Source organism: Amblyomma mixtum, chromosome 3 (genome assembly GCF_055824585.1).
Source record: "Amblyomma mixtum isolate Tamu chromosome 3, ASM5582458v1, whole genome shotgun sequence".
In the NCBI taxonomy this organism is placed as follows: Eukaryota; Metazoa; Arthropoda; class Arachnida; order Ixodida; family Ixodidae; genus Amblyomma; species Amblyomma mixtum.
In genome coordinates this window covers 200,331,745-200,349,000 of record NC_143014.1, presented here as the reverse complement: position 1 = coordinate 200,349,000, position 17,256 = coordinate 200,331,745, and the positions used below count along the sequence as shown (strand labels likewise).

Genomic DNA, 17,256 nt, shown 5'->3' with positions numbered 1-17,256 from the left:
GCGTTCTATGGACTCCTGCCTCAAATACAATTTTCATTTTCTTCATTACGGGCCATCTTTGTCTTTCTTCTTCCACTCCCACTTCCTCCCTTCCTCTACGGTGCGGTTCAGGTGTCCACCGAGATGACAAAGAATTACTGCGCCCTTTCCTTTCCTCAAAAGCGTTCAAAGGGCAAGGCATCGCGCCGAACGGGCGGTGGCGTTCCGTGGACTCCCTGGCAGCGCTACAACACGCTGTCGCGTTCCACTCCTAAAGGCGAAGCTTAAGCGTCATTAATTAGCAGTTAATTAGTATTCAGGCACAAATCAGTAATTAACCATTAGTGAGTGATTTGTCGTCACTTAGCAATTAGTACTCAATTACATGTGACGCCACCAGTGCCACAGAAGCAGTCAAAGTGGTGCAGAAAACGCTTTCGCCTCTACGCACTTTAGACAGTCGAAGTGCTCCCTGAATTTTTTTAGGCACTAAAGACCACGTTTTAGGCGCCATAAATAGGCGGCTAAAATTACATTTTAGGCACCTAACGGAGAAAAATAGGCACTATAAACTTTATCAAAAGTGCACACAGTTCCGAACTTCAGCGCGCAATATCTGCCGTAAAATAAAACAAAAACACAGCAGGAATGATTTGGAACCTTAAGCAAGGTGCGAACATTAGAAGCCGTTTATTTAAGGCTGTCGCGCAACTTTTCGTACAATACACATGCTTCAGCAGAGCAAAAGGGACGGTTACCAACCCTTTTAAAACACTTTGCTATACCTCGAAACAAAGAATTCGCTTGTCGTGTACAAAAGTAGAAACAATGAACACCTTAACAGGAGGCCATGTATTTAGAAACAAACATTGTTTGAGTCATTTACTCTATGGTTTGAGTGCACGAATGCGTTTTCGTATGCACGCACGACTGCCAGCTGTCTAGTGTGGCCTGCTGCAACAAGATTACCACCAAATGCTATGTGATGAAGATGACATGCGGCTGGGGCACAATGAACAAAAATAAGGCAGGCTACCCAGGTGGAAATTTTAATCAGTTAAAGGGTCCCTGAAACGGTGTCCATGTAGGCAAAGAGAAGTCGAAGTATTGATAGACATTGAACGATCCATCATCCTACCGCAAAAAGTTTTGATCTACCTTGTGGGGAACCAGAGATAATGGCTATTAAAAATGACCACCAGCCTTTTCCCTCTCAACTCGTACACCGGAGCGAACCATAAAAAAATAAAGATTACAGGCCGGGACCATGCTCCGCCCACAAATACGTCATCGACGAGATCGGTTTGTTTACTTCCAGTTGACGCGCTCTTTCGCTCGATCGCTCGCTCGCTCGCTTTCCCGCTGTCTGCTATGTTCACCTGTGTCTCGCAACCGTCGCTGCGGCTTCTCTCGTACTATAGACCCCGAGCTGAAGGAATGACTTTTGCGGATGAGTGCCGAAATGGGATTTCAGCCTTAAGGCGGGGACACATGTGCGAAAAGTGTGTGCGATTCGCTGCGGCGCGCCGTTGTGAACGACGTCGTAACAACCGATCGCAGCTCGTCGCCTGCGTCCAACCTGCTGGATGTCTACGACAAGCCGCGCGCGGAAAACGCAACGACGGGAAGCGGGAGCCAATACGAGTGCGGAGAGCGGCAGCGTCATGATGCCGTACAGCGCGCTGCTCAGGGCGCTCGGGGCCGAGCCACGCCGGACCGGCCTGCCAGCCTTGATGCCGGCCACCGGCGACTGAAAAACGCGCTAGTATTGTTTGTTCTCGTCCATAGCAAGCCCTTGGATAGATGCATGTCAAAAATGCATAATTTCTGACGATCGTTGGCCAATACCGAGTTGCTGGTAAAAGTGATGACTGCGATACAAGCAAATTTCATCCAACAGCCGATTTGGTGCTGCTGCTACTTGGTGCGGTTCGCCTACCGTCTGCTAGCTCCGTTGCTGAAGGCATCGTGGAAATCGAACATATCTTTTATTATGGGACGAGTTCGCAGTAAAGCGATGTGAATAGTAGGCCTTTTATTATAGCGCAGGCAACTTCCGAAGCGCCGTCAGCTGCGGTTTCAATGCGAAACCAGATAGGCCTAGCGACGACTAGGGCAGCCTGGGACCAGCGCGCAGTTCGTCGCGCGGCGTTGCCGCAGGCGGTGTCGTTGCCGAAAGATCCACTTTTGCACAGACATATTTTCGTTGCTCGAATCTAGGAAGCATCCTCGCTGGTATCATGGCTGTTTTGCATTTTCTTGTGCGAACGTGATGTACGCCGAGCATGCCGGCCGGCCAGCCTGGATCCCGTCTGCCGGCGACATAAAAACGAGCTAAAGTGTGTTCTTGACGTAAATAATAAACCCTGGGATAAGAAATGTGAAAAATGTGTCATTTTTGAGGATCGCTGACCATGGTAAAGGTAACGACTGTGATACGAGCAAATTTCTTGCCACAACCGTCTCGCAGCTGCCGCTGGCCCGACGTGGGGTCCGGCTCGCCTGGCGCCCGCTCGCTTCGCTGCAGAAGGAGTCGCGGAAAGTGACCATACTATTATTTTATTGTGAGATGATGCTGTTGACTGCAAAGCGATGTGTAGAGTAAGCCTTGTATTATAGCTCAGGCGACTTCCGAAGCGCCGGCCGCTGCAGCTTCGATACCAAAGAGGCAATAGGCCTAGCGACGACCACGGCAGCCAGGCAGCAGCAGAGCTCGTCGCCCTGAGCGCCCGCGAGCGGTGCCGTTGCCGAAAGCTCGCAACATAAGCAGGCGTGCTTTGTCGCTGCTCGAGAAGTATTTCTGATAACAAGGCGATCTTGCCTTGTGATATTTGTACACCATCCCAAGCAGCGCTCAGGCATTGCTGCACGGCGGCGAAGTGCGACACCGGTTGTGAGCGGAGCTTGGGTAGGGCGGCGCAGCGATGCTCACCGCTCCGTGTCTCCCTGCTTGTAGTGGGGCGGCAGTTCGCAAGCGACGATCGGTGCAGCGCGTCGGCCAAGCTTTTAAGGACACGCCGTTCAGAAATCGAGCGCTGAATCCTGACGACGACGACGGCTCGCTCACTTCCATCTTTCGGCAGACAGTGCCGAAGGGCAACATCTTGCCGAACCCTGGCTTTGCAACCAACGACACAGCACGGCCGGTTCATTTTGATTGCGCATGCGACGGAGGTCGCGACAGAAATCAGTAGTGCGGTGACTCCAAATCGCACCTCGATTCCCGATTCGGTTCGACGGCGGCGCCGGCGGAGTGACACAAGCGGCACGAGCAGACGAAAACATTGTAAACCGGAAGTGCAGTACTAATTTCTGACACCGAACACACAATAACTGCGTAAACATGCATATAAAAGACAACTCTGCTTGCTGAAATGCGAAATGTTTCCGAAAAGAGTAAGAGTGTGAAGTATCTAGAGCTTCTAGTTTGTTAAATGCGTGATTTCACGTTGGCACCGCGAACCAATCATAGCCCAGCACTTGTGACGTAAAGAGTACAAACTGACGTAATGAGTACGGATTCGGGCGGAAGTTCACCGCCGCTGGTCGCCGCGAGGCTCGGGAGAGGTAGTTTTTGAAAATGTATTGTAAATTATCTACTCGCCTTTGATGTATTGTACGCGGCATGAACGTTCAGTGGCCTACGCTCTACATAATGCAAGTATTTGTTTGCCAACCTCAGACACCCCTTTCAGGGACCCTTTAAACTGTTTCCAGCAGGTTTATGGAACATTTTACAGTTGGTTTCAATTGGAACCAACTGGGAATTATTTGGACGAACCTATAACTTACTCCGTATACTTTCCGAAATCTGGTGCCATCTGGTAGACTACCACTTTAACAGCCAAACTCATCAACAAGCTGCCTCGATAAAATGGTAGAAAATAGGAAAAAGGTCGCTTCGATATTTTCTGCTGACGTGGTTAGTATTGTGTGCACAGCCGGTGTAGGTGCAGTGTTCACCACAGCCAAATGACGAGGTCATCTAATGTTGCCGCGTGTGTGTTTTACTCAAAGCCGAAATGGATTCGAAAGCAAACAGAATCTGAAAGCAAAATCACAGTGTATTTCAGGCCCCTTTTCTGTAAAATAGGGCATTTTTAGGCACCGACGTCGGAAATAGGCATTTATAGGCACTGACACCCAAAATAGGCATCTATAGGCACTATAAAAAGAGTATTAAACATATTGTGAACACCTAATTCGTGCTCATATGTAAAAATGGTGCGCCTACGAAGCGTTGAAAAAAATAGGCATTTGCCTAAAATCCGGTCTCTACTCATAAGTTATGAGGGACAGGCGGCGCTGCCTACGTGCCTTACTCAACTTATGTCACTGAACTGCACTACTGCATTGCACAAAGGGGGAAAAAAAAGTCTATCCCGTCGTCCTTGATCCCGTCTGACCCCGTCCATCCACGGCATTGCATGAAATCGGCCATTTCTCTTCATTGTCCATGCGGTCCATGTGACTGCGGAAGTGCGTGCGTGCCGAGTGCACGTGTATGGGCATTGCGTAAATTTATATCACAGGGGCAGCTCTTGCCTGTTTTCACGTCTGATCGTCTGCCAGAGTTCCTGCATGAGTGCCAACGCCGGTTGCACCTGGTTGACTGGCAGCGTATCTACTTGACTCCGGTGATCAGCTGTGGTATGTTAAGTCAAATACGTTCGTAGTGTACTCGTCAGACGTCTTTATTTTGGGCGTAGATATAGCTCCAGTTATGTTTTCCTGCTGTTTCGCTTCAGTGTAAAATGTCATGCCGTTTTCGCTGCAGTGTGCACGCCTGGGAGACAATGGACCTTTTTCATGGTGGCACTCTGCGCATGCGCGCGCAATGCATTGCGGGAAGTGTGCGACCGCCATATTTTTTGGTGCGGACGCGTCTTCGCGTCTTCGCTGCTGCATAGCTGTCGCGAACTCTGCGCTTTGCGTGCCTGCTGAAACCGCTGGCGAGATGCCTCAGCGATGCGCCGCCGTGGGATGTTTTAATTCAGGCAAAAAGCCGGGAAATGTACGATTTTTTAGGTTCCCTGCGGCATCACTGCATGCAGCCAAACGGGCAAAGTGGGTGCAGGCTATGTGCCGTGTGAACGTCGATGGATCGCCGTGGCAGCCAACAGCCAACTCGCGTGTCTGCAGCGACCACTTTTTGACAGGTAAAAGCTCCCTTTCTTGTTTCTTGCACTCAGTTTTCTAAGAAGCTGAACGCGAAACACAGGGTGCGACGTCTCTGTTGTTTATATGCTAGTGTAGCAGAAGTAGCCGTATGAAAAAAAAAAAAAAGCGGAAACTGCGCGAGCCTGTCTGCTAGCACACCGGGGATAACTTATTTGTCGTTCTATCGTTCTAGTTGGATCGTATAGACGCAAAGAACTGCGCGAACGAAGAACGGACGGCGAAGAGGCAGAGACTGAGCCGCGTTTGTGTGCGTCTTTGCCTGTTCGCCGTCCGTGACTCGTTCGCGCAGATCTTTCTTTGCAACTGTAATATCAGTGCCGCATTTGAAAAGAAGTGAGCCTAAAAGATAGAGTGAAAGTAGAAGGAATGTAGTAAGCCTGCGGGAATGTGTGCGCGCCGTGGCATAGCCTGTCTCGACGGTAGGCCGCGGCGAGAGCGTTCGCTGCAACGACGACGATGGCTCCAGAACGCCGGATACCTTCCGCTTTGGAGCAACTCCTCTGCGAAAGCAGGCGCCTCGACATCTTTTTCTGCAGTGGATTGTGCCCCTTTCAGACCATCGCAATATGGAGTTGACTGCGCGAAGGCTTCCTCAGCGGAACTCTCGTGCGCTCGCGAGCCAGCCGAATAGTAAGCGCTTCCCCAGCGCTGTGTCACGTTGCGAGATCGTCAACAGCCCTGGCACAGCTTGTTATCAAATAACGAGCACGCTTGACTAGGTACCCCGATCGGGCTTTCAATCGATTTGCTTCCCATTTGTTATTCCCGAAACTGCAGGCAGAGATTTGATTAACGAGAGTGCACAGTTCAGAGAAAGGTCAGGTTGACGTGCATTTCCCTTACGTTTAATATTTTTTGCAGGGGTGCCTTCTCGTTTCGTGGGCCATCCCGATTACGTGCCATCACTCTTCAAACACAAGAATGGTAGCCGCGTCGGTGCTGTCGCCCGCTTCGAAAGGTCGAAGAAAAGAAACACCACAACCGAGAGTTGTGGGCTGAGTGATGGGGCTCCTTCACTGAGCACTCCACTGCACGACAGGGACCAGACGCAAGCTATGGCTCAAAGGTGGTGTCACTGGAGATAACACAACAGACGCTGTCATGACTGATGATTCCTCAGCAGAGAAGTGCCAGAATGAACATCTGCTTCAACAAATTGAAGAACTTGAATCGCTTTTAGCTAAAGAAAAAGAGAAAAACGGTAAACTTCATTCACAACTGAAAACAGCAGAAGAAAGTATTGGTCAGTGGCAGACATGTTATTATGAACTGAAGTCAAGAATTTTGTGCCTTGAGAACATGAAAACACCACAGGACATGCTCTATTATACTGGGCTGCCATCTGTATCTGATTTTAATCATATTCTCAATTTTGTGGTAGAAAGAAGCCCAAAGCTTGCCAGAAGTGAAAACCAAAATTTGCGTTCTCTGGAAGAACAAATGTTTATGGTTCTAGTACGTCTGCGAACAGGCATGGCAACAAAGGAAATTTCACGAAATTTTGCTGTTTCCATGCCTACCTTTAGTCGCATTTTCACAGAATGGATACTCGTGCTGGACAAAGATCTGGCTGCTATAACAACCTTTCCATCACTTGCCGAGGTGCAGCGACATATGCCACCCCATTTCACGCAGTATCCGAACACACGGATTATTCTGGATACAACTGAAGTGCGCATCCAGAAGCCGTCGGGTTTAAATGCACAAAGATATACCTTTTCGAACTACAAATTTGCAAACACTGAAGTGTTTGGTGGGGGCTACATTAGACTGTTATATCAGCTTTGTGTCACCCCTATTTGGTGGAGGTACGAGTGACAGATCTATTGTTGAGGAGAGTGGCGTCCTAGATCTGTTAGAGCCAGGTGATGGGGTAATGGCTGACAAAGGGTTTAAAGTTACTGACCTGCTTCCTCCTCATGTTGACCTCTATATGCCCCCATTTCGCATCCCTGGGAAGCCTCAGATGAGTGCCAGTGATGTTCGAGAAACAAAACAAGTGGCAAGTGCAAGAGTGCACATTGAGAGAGTAATACGGAGAATAAAGGAGTATCACATACTAGACAAACCATTCCCCATCAACATGCTGGATATAGCAGACCAAATTTTTGCCACCTGTGCTCGGCTGTCAAACTTCCGAGGACCATTGTTGAATAACAAAAGGGATGAACAGTCAGACTCTGAGTAGATCACCAGTACCCTATAGGCTCTTCATCAATTTAACTTTTCATTTTGATGGTTACCTAATGCTTGTGTTCATGTTGATGGTTTTAAGATAGCGCATGAAAGATGCAACCTCTGATATCACTTCCCTATGTTGGCCTTGTTCAATGAAGCAAGTCATTTGTGTGTGAAGATTTGCTATCAAGAAGCAGTTAAAATGCTCTTTATAAGTAAAATATGATTGTGCACTTTTTGTAATGTCATGTCTATTGCAAATGTAATATTTGAAAGTACAGGTGGCGAATAAAATTCAGTACACTTGGAAATGTTGCATTTAGCACTGCACGATGAAGGCAGCAAAAATATTTATTTAAGCTTTCTAAGTTTCAGCTTCAGTGGCTCGTTCTGTTCATCAACAATGTAAAACCCCTCCCTGAACTTTTGAAATGGTACATAGCCAGCGCCTGTTGTGTACAAAAATCCCAGGCGTTTCACACGGCGTGTTATTAGCTCTGGTATCACTGCAGCCCTGTAAAAATAAAGTAGTCTTTGCAGAATTTCATCCCACACTTGGCGATCGCAATAAATCCTCTGAACTGATATGGAGTGCTCCAGTTCAGGGTGGCCAGTCCACAGCGCAAAGTCGCACCAAGGCTTGCTGGTGACACCAAGTTGTCCCTGTATTTGATAAAAGTATGCATGTGAACGCTTTAGGTGCATTTCCCCCTCAACAACTTCAGCACAGAATGCTTTGTCAGTGCATGCATCGAGCACTTTTTGTCCAGCTTTTGATGAAGGGCATTTCACCTCGAGAAGTCCACCTATGCCTCCATCCATCACAAGACGGTCTGGTGATGCAGCGATGAAAGAATATTTTTCATGGACATGGAGGCCCGTCTTGCTCACTTCGATGTCTTTGTCGTACAGCTGCATTATTTGAATGTATTGCAGTACGGCTGCTTCTTCATTTTGCAGTCCATACATTCTTGGGTCATCGTGTCTAAGTGTTTTTCTTCTTGGATACAGAATATCCTTAACAACTCCTTCAGGCTTTCTGCAGCAGAGAATTCTTCTGAAATTCGATGCCGTTAGCCGACCAGTCCTTTCAGCAGCCCATAATGCATTTTCATCTTGACCTACTGTTTTCACGCAGATCTCCTCTCGCTCAGCTGTTGTTAGCGGGACAAGCTGCTCAAAAGTGTCCCTTCTTTTTGCCAAACACTTCTCAGAATGCAAATCTTCAGTGTCTGAAATGTCACTCACGTGGCAGGGTGGTGCTGGCTTGCTGGTCGAGTACCTGTTCCACACTAAGTGCGGTGCATCATCAGCAATTTTCTTCACGAAGGCTGCGTAGTTAGATTGGTTGGCCGACGAATAATCTGGTGGCAGTCGTCGCTTCCGCTTTGCTGGCACTGTTTTGTTGATGACATGTTTCTTGAAAGTTATATCAACCAGTGGCTTTGTCAGCAGACGGTTGTGACCTGCAAGTGAAAAAATCACCACTTGTAGAAAACACTACCGTTACGTGCATTTGAACTGCTTGGCATTCATCTGCTCAAGGCAGTCCACTTAATGAAAAAATGTATCTTTGTCCCTTATGATCTTTCTCTGCAACTCCACAGACGAGGTTCGATCATTTCAAAGCTGCATAAGCAATGAGTTCAACAAATAAAGTACAGCTGTTCGAGGCAAAATACAAAGCTGGATTGAAGATGCTCTTTGAATACAGCAGTAACAATGTGCTGGATACCCTTAAGTCAGACTTTTTAAGCAGCACAACCAAATGATGGGCAAGAAACATGCAAGGAACCAAACAAAGACAAAAATAATAAATATTTATCTCCATGCAGTGTGTGTCCTTTTTCTGTTGTGTGACTGCACAACAACATTGCATGTATATCAGCTACCATGCCCAAAATGCTTTTTCTCCATGTAAAAGCAGGTGTCATAACACATAAGTCAATGCACTTAAAATGTTGAGTGAAATGTAAAATAGCCTTGCCTTGCCTAGGCTTCAAAATATGCCCTCAGTAGACTCAAAATTAAACCACATTGTTCTTCAACTAGAGGAACTCCGGCGGTTGCCGGAAAAGGTAGACGCTGTAGAAGAAAGCATGAACTTTATGAACTCTAAGTTTGAATCCCTCTTGTCTAAATGTGAAGAAGTAATTTGCGAGAACGCATCCCTCAGAGCTAGCAATGAACTTCTTCAGAAACAAAACCGAGAGTTGACAAACCGCGTCAATTCACTGGAACAGTATTCAAGAGCTAATAATGTTGAAAGGCATACGTGTGACTACAAACGAGAACTGCGAGCTGATTATACAAGAAATTGGAAAAAAGTTGGATGCTCTGTCACTTCCGATGATATCGACGTCTGCCACCGAGTTTCCCTCAGACACAGCTCAGACGAAAAGAACCTGATTGTACGCTTTGTGTCTCGGAAGCTACGTAACGAATTTTATCAAAAAGGGAAGAAAGCGCGACTTGACACTGAGAGCTTGGGCTTCTCAGGCGATAACAAACTGGTGTTTGTGAATGAGCACCTTACTCCAGAAAACAAAAGGCTCTTGGCAGAAGCGGTCAAAAGGAAAAAGGGTGGAAGTTCATATGGACAGATCAAGGACAAGGAAAGGCGCGAAAGACAACAGACAGCCCCATTGTTCGTGTGACTTGCGATGATGATCTGGCTAGTATCAACTAGATAATCTAAATGGGCATCCAGGCGACTTATCCGACTGTTGACGTTATCAATCAGAGAATAGCATCGCAAGATGTGCTGTTGGGTGCGCATTTCAATGCCAGAAGCCTGAGAAAAAATGTAGATTCTATATTCAACTTCACAAACTTATTCGATTCTCATTTTGCCTTTTTGGGCATATCTGAAAGTTGGCTAAGTCCAGAGGAATTGGAACTTTTTAACAAAACCGGTTACAACCTAGGAGCACAATGTCGCAAAAACAAACTTAAATCAAATTTTCCCCATGGTGGTGTTGCGTTGTATATCGATGAAAATATAAGCTATAAACGGCTGAATCATGTTGATTTCTTAACAGAAAATTGTGAAAGTGTTTGGGTATGCATAGAAAAATCGCATTTACAGATGGCTAAGAATCTTATCATTGGAGTGGTCTACCGATCGCCTTCAGCACTATACCAAGAGTTTTGTTCTGATTTTGACCGCATACTTTGTTCTTTTTTAAATGATAATGCTGCTGTAATCATTATGGGTGATTTTAATATTGATGTATCAAATAACAATTGCCCGTCATGTTATGAATATGTTTCTTGTTATAGTAGTTACGGGTATACGTGTCTTGTTGACTTACCCATGAGAGTAACAGAACACAGTGCTACAATTATTGACCATTTGTTAACTAATGTCCGTGTTTGTAGTTCGTTCGTTATAGAGGCCGACATTACTGATCATTATCCTGTGCTGTTTACAATGTCAAACTATTTGAAAATTTCTAATAAGCATTATAATTGGAGATTTTTTAATCACTCGCGGTTTGTAAATAATGTATGTGCTATTGACTGGTCGTCTGTATATTCATCTAGCTGCACTAATGACAGCTATAACCAATTTGTTCAACTTTACACAGAAGCAATGACGTCTGCGACCACCTCTTACTCTGTTACTGCTAAGCACAAAACCCCACGAAATCCTTGGGTATCGAACTCGGTCTTACTTTGCATTAAAAAGAAATACAATATGTATAGAAAACTAAAAAAACAACCCTTTAATGCATCATTAAGACGCCGGTATTCAGAGTACTCAAGAATTTTAAACAATGTGCTCTTTGCTGCAAAAAAAGCCTACTTCAGTGATCAGGTCCGTTTTAATGGAAAGTATTCAAAGAAAAACTGGAGTATCGTGAACAAATACCTTGGCAGAGAAAGAAAGCAACAATTGCCTGATAAAGTAGCATATAATGGCACAACACATACGTCACCAGAGGATATCTGTGCAGCTTTTAGCGATTACTTTTCGTCAATAGAAAATATAAATCCAACTGAACCCTATGCCACATGCCTCGTCCGACCAACTGGCTCATTTTATCTTCCTACAGATGGAGATGAGGTAAAGTCAGCAATAACCGGCATGCGTAATGCTTCTTGTGGCATTGATAACATTTCAGCCCAAAGTGCTAAATTGGTGATAGAAATAATATCTCCAGTGCTAGCCCATATTGTCAATTTAATTTTCTCGACAGGCGTTTTTCCGGCAAAAATGAAAGTAGCAAAAGTTCTTCCTTTATACAAGTCAAAAGAAAAAGATAACATCCAGAATTACAGGCCGATATCAATATTACCGTTTTTCAGCAAGGTCGCTGAAAAACTGTTAGCAGCAAGAATTAACAGCTACCTAGAAAAACACAGTATTCTGTCACCCTACCAATTTGGGTTCAGAAAAGGATATTCCACAACAACTGCCGTTTCGACCTTTGTTGACATAGTTAGGTAGTTTATTGATTCGGGTTCCCTAGCAGCAGGCATATTTATCGACTTCGCCAAAGCCTTTGATTCTCTAAACCACAGCATTCTTAAAGAAAAGTTAATTGGTTACGGCGTCAACGGCACACCCCTAACACTCATTGAAAGTTACCTAAAGGACCGCCATCAAGTTGTTTTCTTCGGAAATTCACAGTCGACTGCAAAGGTGATTAATATCGGGGTTCCCCAAGGCTCCGTGTTGGGACCTTTGTTTTTTTTGCTTTATATCAACGACTTGCCTTCCCAATTAACTTATGCCCAAACTGTATTATATGCCGATGATACGACTCTAGTATTATCAGATCGCGATGAAAGTGCCCTGATTAGAAAAGTAAATAAAGAATCACAAAATGTACATAAATGGTGCATGGCGAATGCAGTCAACCTCAATCCTAATAAAACCGTTTTTATCCTTTTTCACTCTGGCAGAAGAATTGTGTCTCAGCATACAGATGTAATTTACAATAACCGGCCTATTCAGCATGCTACCAACACAAAATTTTTGGGTATTGTGATAGATAGTTATCTCAAGTTTGATTTACGCATCCGTTCAGTAATTAAAAAAGCCTCATACGGCCTGCATGCACTTTCCAAATGCCGAAATTTTTTCCCCGTTGATGTGCTTGTTAACCTTTATTACGCCTTTGTTCATTCACATATTAATTACTGTGTGTCTGTTTGGGGATGCACATATTCATCTCACATCGCCCCCTTATATGCTTTTCAAAAAAGAGCTCTTCGAATTGTCGCGCAAAACATTCAGCATACTCATCCGGATGAATTATTTGCCGTTCTTGGTATCCTAAATGTATATGACCTAGTAACTTATAATACCGCTTCCTTAATTATCAGATAATTCACAACACACTCAATTTACCTACAGTATGTCTTCGTCACTCACTACGCACGAACACGTCTACTACAAGACATCGGCTCTTGCTTCCTACAATACATACAAATTATGGTCGACAAACGTTGCAATTTATGGGTCCTTATCTGTGGAATAGTCTTGAATATAACGTTCAAATTTCACCTACACTTCATGCCTTTCAGAAACAATTAAAACATTTTCTACTAAATTCAACCTAGTCTACATTCTTTAGTGCTGTGGTTTGTGTTTTTCTTTTCTAATTATAACATGTTTATTTGATATTGTCACTAGTATCCAGTGCCTACTGCTGTAACATGCTTATTGTCATATAGTTGCGTTATTTGTTGCTGTCGTCTACGTCATATGTAATAGCTTATAGTGGTCGGGACCCTTAAACAAATTTTGTTGGGTCCCTGAAATTGTCTCTTTGTATTTCATGTTTTATGCTAAATAAATACTTTCTTTCTTTCTTCCTTGTGTTGGTGCCATCCATCGGCATGGCATATCGGTACATGAAGGTGTCTGAATGCTGCGGACAGCAAAAAGGAGGGCAGCGATGTGCTGGCACCTCTGGCTCAGTCTGCAAAAGAACGCATTGAAAAGAGTTGCAAAAACATCCTTTGTTGGAATGCATGCAAACGACTTCTATATACGCACTTCTGCATGCTGCTTTGGCAGGCACCTATTACCATTCTTAGTGCATGTTTAAAACCCAGCAGTTGCGCAGTTAAAAGTCTATTCTGTTTATTAACAGGGCGGTCAAGACGATAATACGGGAACCAAAGTAACACATGTACATAACTGATCTCTGGAGCCGTGTACTTAAAAAACTCCAGCGTTAAATAAGTCTATGAAACAGGCCTTCCTACGCTTAAAGTATCCACGACTTAAGAAGGCGTCATAAATAAACGCCCGGGATTGCGAGAACAGTATACATCACACCACTGGTTATATCGCCGTGTCGACAGATTTATTCAAGACTAAGCGAATGGCAGGGCAGTACATATGAGCGCACCTTTCAATATTCAAAGGAATGTGTACTAACCCAGCAACGCAGTCGCAGTATGCTTGCACTACCTTTGTTTGTCCGTCATCACGTAGTGCTGCAACTTGTCTATAATGTCCGGGTTTCATTGAGCAAAGGCAGATGCTTCTCAGTATCAGCAGCTCGCCGTCGGGCGAGTGCTGATGAACGCAACATTCAATGCGGCGGATGTATTTCTCTTCTTTGAACGCCCATCCTCTCAGCAGTTGCCGGTTCGATGCGTAAAAGTGCGTGTCAATCACACTATCACTGATCGGAGGCACAGATGTCAAATCGTTGGTCCACTGCTTGCTCGCGTCAAAAAACTGCGCGAAATCCATCGCCGAAAACATTCTCAGCTCAACAGAAAGAAAATGTTCACAGCAATATATAATGGCAAAAGCCGATGGTCGGATGAGCACGAAAACTGCGTCAACAAACACGGACGGAACAACAAACTGACTGCGGCTCACTGCGCGACGCGAGCGACCCGACCGAGCCACCAGTTGTGCTTCGGCGGCCGCCGCTAGGGGCGCTCTCCCAACGTGAAAAAGGTCCATTTAAGGAGTGTTAATGGACGGGGGAAAAAAAAGCCCTTTCTCCCGTTTGACAGTACCGCTGCCCGCAACTAGTTCTGCATTCACGTACCTTAGCTGTTACCATGTTTCGCAGGAAGTGTCGCACTTGGAAAATTCATTCTGAGCTCAAGATTGAAAAGTGTAGACAGTGGAGGTGTCGGCGTGCTGACCATGCATGCCTTACCGACCATGGCTTACCCTAGTTGTAGAAATGGCCTGCTGCATCTTAAACGACTTCGGTGAAGTGAGTATTTTGCATTCAAAGACTGTTGTGGAGTTATAGTTTCATATCCTCAGGTTAGCGCTAAGAGGTAGGCTCTCTCTGCCTTTAATTAGAGTATAGTTTGACGAGCTCAATGTTGTGACAGAATTGCAGACAGAGTTTCACTTTCCACACTGTAGCTTTCAGTGAGGCATGGCTGACAAATTATAAATGTGAAAGAAAGAGCCTAGACCTGACTGTGAAATTGAATTCGAGGTTTGCTTCCCAGTCTGAGGTGATCTAATGCAGACTGATAGCATGTTGTGAGACTGAAACTTTTTTTTTTATTATAATTACGTTACCTGGTGTTATACACCTTCCATTTGAACCCCCTCCCCCCTTTTTTTTTCAGGGGTTTCTGTATTCCCATCGCGAGAATTATAATGTGTAGGCTTTCTTCAACCTTTGAAAAACAGGTGGTATAGTTGTCTCTGCTTGTTTTTACGAAATAAGTATGTTACATAACCGTTTGAATCAACTGATAGTAATGCTTTTGGCCTATTGTTGCTGCTGTTTCAGGTGACACTTGCAGTATCATGGAAAGCCTTCCAGAAAATTTGAGCTTCAAGGAGCTGTGGGGCGGGAAAGATGGCGATATCGAACCTGAACCTTGTTCGAGACTCTTTGACTCACCGGTAAGCATTATCATAGCAGTGTTGTAATAGTAGCTGTCACTGCAATTTAGTTATCAGCACGCCACCTTTTGCCTCGGAAGAATATTTTGCAACCAGAAATGTGGTGTTTTATAATTACTAGAATTCCTAAACCGATCAGTTTGGCTCAGGCAGGTACCTGTTTTCATGTCAGCTAAATGTATTGCTTACTCCTTTGAAGTAACATAGCTTGTTTAAAAAGTTGCACCCTTTGATTTATTGGATGTCAGTGCCATGCAGTCGTGGCTATGAGCACGTAAATGCAGGGCTTTTGCAGATTGCAGAATGCGCGCAACCTGTGCCAGGTCAAGGCGTCGTTGTGCGTGATTTTCCGCGTATGCACTCCAAAGACCTTTCTTTAAAGACCGCACAATGGCACTGCCGGGGGCGCCGAGATATTCCTTACAGCCACCTTGGTACGCATCCGTGCTACGTGTGCAGGCAATGACCACACAAAGTCGGAAAATGGCAGTGTATTTCGCAGGTGTGTTTCTTCTTGGCAGACTGTACGACCTTGTCAACCTCTGACCTGGTAACATAACGCCACTACGAAGTGCTGCCGTGGGTATTCCAGTCTGTCAAAATACCTTGGGATTTTTCAGTCCGGCTTGTGCCGCTGCACATACATGTCGCGGCATAAGTGTTTTGTTGTAAGTACCTGACAGCGTGTTCAGGAGCGTCTGTTAGGTTTGGAGCGTAAATTGCATCTCAGATGGATATCCGGCGTGCCCTTGTACCGCAAAGCCTCTGAAGAAAAAATAAAGAAAAGCGACTCCTTTCTTTTTGTCCTGTGTACCTGCAGGCTTTTTCTGGATGTGATATTACGCACTGATGGTGGCGACACCTGGGTGACTGTGCATGCTTCAGTCGGAAAGGGAAAGGTGGCATTCCAATGTTTTTTTTTTTACAGCGACAGCTGTTAAGCGCCCGTTCCTGGGTTTTGCATCGTAGTAGTCTGTCATTGTCGTCTGCATAACCGGTGGGTGCGTTGTCATGGGACCCACTTGGAGAGTGGTAACCCGTGCAAGGAGGAAGGTATGACGTGAGCGGAGAAATGCATAACCAGTCGGTTGTTACCACAGGAGTCAGGAAAGTGGTTACCATGGAAGGAGGAGGGTATGGCAAGAGCGTAAGAAGGTGCAACTGGTCGGTGCTTGCCACAGAAATCACCCAGAGGGTGTTTACCCTGGAAGTACGAGGAGGGGTACTGTGGAAGGAGGAAGGTGTAGTACAAGCGGAGAATTCTCTAAATGGAGGATGATTGCCATAGGAGGAGGAGTGTATGGCGAGAGCTTGAGAACACACAACCGGTTCGTGGTTGCCGTGGGAACCAAGCGGAGAGTAGTTTCCATACAAGGGGGGTTTGGTGAGAGTGTAGGGGGTACCACGGTAACCATCCGGACTGTTCATACCGTGGAAAAAGGAGCAAGGGTGTGGCGAGAACGGAGGAATGTAGCACAGTCTGTGGCAGCTGCTGCGAAGCGCGCCGCCCGAGGAGAGGATCATCAGCGGCACTACACTTATAGTATGGCAGACTGGAGAGGAGACCTGGACGAAAAAGGACTGTAGAAAACTAAAAAGCGTGCCCTGGAACTATACAAATGTGAGGTCGCTTCTACCACAACGCATCGTAAAGTATAAATACCTTAACAGCTGTCGCTTTGTTTCGCATTGAGTGGTAACCGTCGTGACCATTATTTGTTTGGTATACGTTTGACTACTCGTACTGATTGCTTGGTACCAGGAGCGCATTTGTGGGCAACCCTTGTAGGGCAGTGGGTGAGGGAGTTGCTTCTATTTGCACAGTGCATTTTTTTCTGCGTTCAAGAGGTGTACAGGGCCTTATTGTTACTAAAATCTGTTGAAAATGTGCCAGTGCAACCCAGAGCTTTGTGATCATACCTGTGTCGAAATTCTGCACAAGTCACTCGGAAGGTTATCAGATTGTCGCTATAGAGTTTCTGATACATACAAAGGCAAACGGGGCGACGCGCAACTTGTCCACTGCGGAAATGACGGAAAGATGTGGTTTCTTGGCTAATGTTGTG

General features: G+C 45.5%; 2 protein-coding genes and 1 pseudogene across 3 annotated transcripts in view; 2 read left to right on the top strand and 1 right to left on the bottom strand.

Annotated features, from left to right (window-relative positions):
* The first annotated feature begins 4,402 nt into the window (after nucleotides 1-4,402).
* Nucleotides 4,403-17,256, top strand: part of LOC149353277 (serine/threonine-protein phosphatase 1 regulatory subunit 10-like) — a 90,142-nt gene continuing 77,288 nt past the window's right edge. The window contains exons 1-2 of the mRNA XM_089582447.1: nucleotides 4,403-4,629; nucleotides 15,075-15,190. Of these exons, the coding sequence (XP_089438573.1) occupies nucleotides 4,407-4,629; nucleotides 15,075-15,190 (339 nt within the window). The 5' untranslated portion in view covers nucleotides 4,403-4,406. The remainder of the gene's footprint in view (nucleotides 4,630-15,074; nucleotides 15,191-17,256) is intronic.
* LOC149353281 (uncharacterized) lies at nucleotides 4,644-13,180 on the top strand (annotated as a pseudogene). Its single transcript, XR_016290950.1, has 2 exons — nucleotides 4,644-5,138; nucleotides 6,022-13,180. The product of XR_016290950.1 is annotated as an uncharacterized LOC149353281 (transcript).
* Nucleotides 7,245-14,140, bottom strand: LOC149353280 (uncharacterized). The gene is made up of 3 exons (XM_089582452.1): nucleotides 13,737-14,140; nucleotides 13,150-13,271; nucleotides 7,245-8,804 (listed from the first exon to the last, which is right to left on the bottom strand). The coding sequence occupies exons 1-3, from the start codon at nucleotides 14,066-14,068 to the stop codon at nucleotides 7,690-7,692; spliced, it is 1,569 nt and encodes a 522-aa protein (XP_089438578.1). The 5' UTR covers nucleotides 14,069-14,140; the 3' UTR covers nucleotides 7,245-7,689.

What these genes read in the sequence shown, in the direction of transcription:
- LOC149353280 (XM_089582452.1), bottom strand. Translation starts at nt 14,068, where the DNA reads ATGTTTTCGGCGATGGATTTCGCGCAGTTTTTTGACGCGAGCAAGCAG. An exon ending in TACTGCGACTGCGTTGCTGG is followed by an intron (nt 13,272 to 13,736) that starts GTTAGTACACAT and finishes GTTCTTTTGCAG; the next exon opens with ACTGAGCCAGAGGTGCCAGC. An exon ending in ACAAGGAAGAAAGAAAGAAA is followed by an intron (nt 8,805 to 13,149) that starts GTATTTATTTAG and finishes TTTCACTTGCAG; the next exon opens with GTCACAACCGTCTGCTGACA.